Genomic DNA, 6243 nt, shown 5'->3' on the forward strand with positions numbered 1-6243 from the left:
GTTTGAATTTGTTCAGTTCATCTATGTTATCAAACTCAATTCAAAGTGGTAACTTTGAAGACTGCATATAATTTGGCAAGTGACACAACGGCATGTGTTTTGTGTCTCAAAAATGCAAGGAAAAAATGGTAAATATATAAATATGACTAAGGCTATTAACCATCATAGACAGGTGTGGCAAAATGTTAATTTCAGACCCATAGTTGTTTGAAAGTCAAGGTTTTCAGCCAAAACATGCAATTACATTATCTTCACTTTCAACAGTCTGAACATGAAGGAGACTTCTTTTGAGGAATCTTATTTTGTGTTTTGCCCAAGGTGGTGCTGAGGGGTCCTGACAAAGACGATAATTATCCTGACTTTTACAAAGCAAACCAGTTATCCAAAATGTCTGAATAATGCCTGTCTCTTCCCACTGTTGACATCCCTCAAAGGAATCCGTACCTCTTAGGAATAGAAAAAAGGAGAAAAATGCGCCTGTGGGCTCGCGTGGAATCACCGTCCCATGTTGGAGGAAGTTTGAAGAGAAAATACTTACCGCCGGGCCGCTGGGTCCTCTCTCGCCCTTCTCGCAAGCACACTTCATGGACAGAGGACACTAAATATAGAGGAAAGAGTGTAAATAAATGGAAAAGTCAGTTTTATTTGCTTTGTTTCAATAAGGCAGAGATGGGGGAAAAAATACTTTCTGGCAGAAAAAAAGAGTGTTTGTGTGTGTGCGTGTGTGTGTGTACACTAAAAGAATGACCGCGAATTTAACGGTAAAAGACTGTAAAAATGTTACAGTAAAAACCTGTTTAATGGTTAACAGTAAATTCCCCTACTATATACGGAGAAAAACTTTATGGGACATTACATAAAATTTTACGGTAGTATACAGTTTTTGAAAGTGAAAAAGACTGTATAATTTACAGTGAATAACCATAACTTGACATTCCCAGAATTCCCTGCATTACATTTCAAATTTGATGTTTTTTTTTTTTTTTTTTTTTTTTTAAATAGCTATGTTTCTTAGTTTTTTCTTATCTTTTTGATATATTAGGGTTGTTTGTTACACCTAATGAATATTTATTGCATTATTTAAGTTTCATGTGTGTTACCGTGATGGTGTTTAGTGTTTGTGTGAATAACACTGTACACCTTCTATATATGTTATTATTAAAAGCTGCCTGTGATGGGCTTTGGTTCATCATGTGACTTTCTCATCAGCTCCTGCATTTAGTGGTTATCAGTGTATTACAAAGGTACAAAACAGATTTCAGTACTTCAATAGGTTGGTGTATAAACATTATATCAGTCAATGAAATTACAGTATTTAACAGTAAAGTTAAAACCGTAAAACCTAAAATGTTGCTACCATATTTTTTATGGTAAAATTCCAGCAACCACAGCTGCCGTTTTTTTACCGTAAATTTTACTTATTTTAAAGTTTATTTTAAATTATTACCATAAAATACTTTTAATATTATTTACTTACCCCATCGTTTGCCAGCTGAGCCTGTGTAGAGAGTTACAAGAAGAAAATTAGATTCTGTCCAAATTTTAGCTGCTATATTATAATTGCTGCTCTTTGGCAAGCCTTTCATTTGTGCGGTTTGGGTAAACAGTACGAACAGTTAATATCAGGCCATACTGTACATTATACAAATCTCCCAGAGCAACAAATGTGATTAAAGGAAACGATATCATTTAACACGCCTAGTCTTGCTTTACATTGGAATTATATCAAAGTGTTTCTGTACAAATGAGTAAAATTAAACCTGCAGGATATATAACAGTATGACAGCAGGAATGACAACAAGGATTTATGGAATATATATCAGAAAAGCAACAACAGGACGTGTTTACTCTAGTTATAGTAAATGAAGTGTAGAAAGGCTAATCATTAGGTGTCAGGGGTCCCAAAACAGTAAAAAAAAACAGCACATAATTATTTTATCTTCTGTGTGTCCAAATACTTATCAAATACAGTGTCAAATGTGGTTTGCTGGTCTTGTCTGCTTTAAACTGGTTTAGCAGGTCTCCCAGCCTGACCAAATGGCAAATCCAACCATAAAAACTGATTTTCCAATGTCAGTGTTTAATACCCAGGAATAACTCTTTTGAATTGGTAATTTGATTCTTAGTGAATCAAACAGCAGAACCAATACACAGCACAACAAAAAACTCTTATGAGTCAACTCAGTTTTTTAAATGAATCATTAAAAAAGATTCAGATGTTTGAATCAGTCTGAGGGATCATCTGAATGGACCCAATAATCATAATAACAATGTAAAACTAAAAGAAACAGTATATAACAATTAGTCAGTTTTAGAATTTTAAGAACTGAGTCATGAGTGTGCATTTTTGGTTTGAATTGACCACATCCTTGAACTAGAACCTTGTTTGGAATTCCAGATGACTCTTTTGAACCAGTTCTTTTTAGTGAATCAAAAACACACAGCGCAAAAAAACAATAATAATATCCAGAGCAAAAAAATAAATAAATTTAATTTAATGAGATTCAGCAGTTAGCTACTGTTTGAATCAGTCTAAAATGGACACACCATTTTCAAGCTTATATTATTAATTGGCTGTGTGAAAATGTATGATGCATCAAAAATGTATGATAAATCAAGTCAAATCCTGGAACTAAAATGAAAGCTTGTGAATCTGTATAGATGCCCAAACGTGTACACAGATCTCTACTATGTTTCTCTGCTGGAGGAGTGTTGGTAGCTCGTAACTCTTGAAACACTCTTGAACAAGCCCAGACAGAATCAGGAGACTTTTTGCATTTCCTACAAAATTTGCATTTTCCTTACACTTTATTTAAGGTGTCCTTGTTACAGCGTACATTTACTTACTGTATGGTAGGATTAGGGTTTGGCTTAAGGTTATATGCGTAATTATGCATAATTTATTATTATAATAGAAAGTACAATGTAACGTGTAACAAGGACACCTTAAAATGAAGTGTTACCAAAAAAATCTGTTGAATGGATTTAAACAGTAATAAATGAAGCCGAATATACCCTTATTGGTAGCTGAAGCCAAAATAATGAACACAAATATACTCAAGTTGCTGGAATGAGTATGATTCATGCAGTTCTAAGAAATGTGTGTGGGCCTGCCTGTGCATACAGTATGAGAACAGAATGAGTGATTGGCAAAACTATACTTACAATCTGAATTATGACTTTTTCCATGACGTTCGTGTCCTGTAGATTATAGAGGAATTTGTTGGCCGGTGTACTGGCCAGCAATCTCAGGTTTGCTGTGTTGGCAGGTTCATTGGCGCTACGGGTGATGCCAATCGTGAAGACCTTCACGCCCTGGTTCTTTGCGTCAGCCATAGCAGAGAAGATATCAGGGTTTCTGGGATGAAAAGTCCCATCTGTGAGGAGCAGGGCAATCTTGATGCTTTCTGGGCTCGATTCTTCCACAAATATCTTGGTCATGTTGGTGATGGCGTAGGTGGTGTAAGTGCCGTGGCCGATGTAGGCCATCGGTGCGATGCTGCTCTTGAAGTTCTCTGAGCCTTTCCACTGTTTGAGGGTCTGCTCGATAATGACGTGGCTGCTGTACTGAAGCAGGGCCGCTCTCCAGCTGAGTTTGCGACTTGTGTCCAAGCGGATGCTCTGGAGGCCTTCTATAATGTCCATAGTGAACTGTTTCTCCTGCTGGTGGTTGTCCTTGGCCGTCTCAGAGCTGTCCAGCAGGAAGGCCAACTCTAGACTGCAGTCCTCATCTAAGATGGCTGATGCCACAGCATGGGAGAAAAAGGGAAAGAGCCGTGTCAAAGAAAGATTCAGCTATTATACAGTTAGGTAAATTCAGAATGACTCCTTTTTATTTTGATTGGATAGGCAGGAATTTACTGAGTTGCAATTCGAAGAAATTCAACACAGTCAAACAACAAAGGAAATTCATTAGTCCGCCATATGTTTTGTGACAAAACAAAAATAAATACATGATTAATTTTTACTAATTATTCATTTGTTCTCTGACATTTAGAATATGATTCTGCATGTTTCTCTGTACTTAGTTTAATATTGTCACTAATTAACACAGCTATCAACACCACAAAATGGCCAACACTTTGTTTTCAGATAATATATATATATATATATATAAAACGATTAAAATTTATATATTTAATAAATATATAATATTTTAGAAAATACTGTGTAAATTAGATGTTACATATATTGAGTAAATTACATAAATAGGTATGTAATATTTTTATTATAGTATATGTATATAATCTAGTATATTTATATATTGCGTAAATTAGACCATTGCGGGAAATTAAGTGTTTTATAAAGTGAAAGTTAATACATATATATATTAGTCAATAATAAAATAATGTGTTTGTGTTACTGGAAATATCTTATATGTTGTGCGTAAGATAACATTCTTAATGCATATAAAGAAAAAAAAAAAATTTATAAAGTATACTATATATACTGAGTATATTAGATACATAATATTTTACAATATTTTGAGCAAATTACATTATATAATTACATAAATATACATATTAGATATATTAAGCAAACTGGATAAATTATAACTTTTTTTATAAAATTGTTCTCAATGAGCTGATCTATAAAATAAAATTTAATTTATTTTAAAAAATAACTTAAGTAAACTGACTGCAGCAATGTGCATTTCTTTGTATGTCATTCCATTTTTCATGCTTCATTAAATTAAAATTCCAGAATTCCAGTTTTGAATCCTTACAACTTCAATTAATTTGGAAATTTAAAAGGCAAATTCACTTCTGAATAGTTTCTGAATAGTGCTCAGCCCTGCCTTTTATCTAGCTATTTGTCTTTTTTTTTCTGAAAAAGTTACATTACTCCACAATGTTTCAGAAAATGTCAATGTCGTCTTAAAAAAGAAGAAGAACACTAATCCTCCAAGTCTCCTAATGATCCTTTTTGGACTCGTGAAGCAATGCAATCTGTCATCTGATCTTACTTGCAACACAGCAGTCATCAGTCTTCATGTCATCAGTGACAAGACATGGCCTACCGGCTCTTATACAGATATGAATAAATCATGTTCATGTTAGGAGAACTGAACGCCCTAGGGCTCCAAAATCACTACATCCAGACACATCCTCCTCCTAGACGGCCTTTAAATATGCTGCTAGTATGTCTAGTATGTCCAAACATGACATTGCATGTTTTAAGGCATAAAACTAGCTTTATGTTTCTTAGACAGTATGGGATGCACTGATGGTGACCCATGAGTTTACAGCTCATACATAGTAAAGAACAAAAACAAATAATTTATGGGTAAAGTCAACATCAAATGCATTAGCAAACCCATTTTAGCTTCATAATGTGACACATCTGAGTGAAACAGGATATTCAATAAGAAAACATGTAGGACAGGACTTGATTTTATTTGATTGGATCATTAAAAATCAACAACAGACCATCTATATCATTTATTTACTCTACTAAAACAATGCATACTGTCTCACAACAAAGAGATGCCTCACCTTGACCGTCATGTTTCTGCAGAACGGCTGCAGTCTGTCCTCTAGTCTTAACTCTTGTTGGTCCAGTTTTTTCTTCATAGAAATCCTGAGCCCAAACGCTCAGCAAAACAAAACACAACACAGACCAGCTCAACGTATGAGCCATGACTGCCACTCCTGCAAAAATTATAATATATTAGTATATTAATAGAAACTTGAAAAGAACATGTCCAGATCACAATTTACACCAAAATCAAAAGAAGAAAATAACATTTTGCATGAGGGGAATTAAGCTTATTTTAAGGACATTAATTGTTATTTTCTTTAATTTATGACATCACAAAACTATTTATAATACAAATTTTAAATAATGGCAGCAATGCTAAGTCACAAAAATAATGTCACTTGCAATGCATTTTTTTCTTTTCATTTTCTTTATGCAAAACACATTTTCTTTCTCTGCAAAGATCACATTTCATGCCAAAATCAAAAGCCAAAAATTAGACATATTTTCATGAAGAGAATTAAGCTTAGTTTAAGGCTATTGATTGCATAAATAAAATTGCAATAAGAAATTTGGCAAAGTCAAAAATGTCCTCAAAATATTATATAATCTTTTTTATTAGTGTGAAAAAATATGGACAAAATATATAAAGTATTTATAGAACATTAAAGTATTTGTTGCATTATTTCCTTTAGTTTAATACATTACAAAACATTTATAATAATGCAAATGTATAAATTGGTAAAGAAAGCATGCTTAAATGAC

At 33.5% G+C, this 6243-nt stretch overlaps 1 protein-coding gene across 1 annotated transcript in view; it reads right to left on the reverse strand.

The window, feature by feature from the left end:
- The window catches only part of LOC109075948 (collagen alpha-1(XXVIII) chain-like), a 30635-nt gene extending 24988 nt beyond the window's left edge, over positions 1–5647 (reverse strand). Inside the window, exons 1-4 of the mRNA XM_042731831.1 lie at positions 5496–5647; positions 3166–3740; positions 1478–1498; positions 539–598 (exon numbers count right to left, since the gene is read on the reverse strand). Coding sequence (XP_042587765.1) covers positions 539–598; positions 1478–1498; positions 3166–3740; positions 5496–5640 — 801 coding nt within the window. The 5' untranslated portion in view covers positions 5641–5647. The remainder of the gene's footprint in view (positions 1–538; positions 599–1477; positions 1499–3165; positions 3741–5495) is intronic.
- Between the last annotated feature and the right edge of the window lie 596 nt (positions 5648–6243).

Source organism: Cyprinus carpio, chromosome B9 (assembly GCF_018340385.1).
Source record: "Cyprinus carpio isolate SPL01 chromosome B9, ASM1834038v1, whole genome shotgun sequence".
Lineage (NCBI taxonomy): Eukaryota > Metazoa > Chordata > Actinopteri > Cypriniformes > Cyprinidae > Cyprinus > Cyprinus carpio.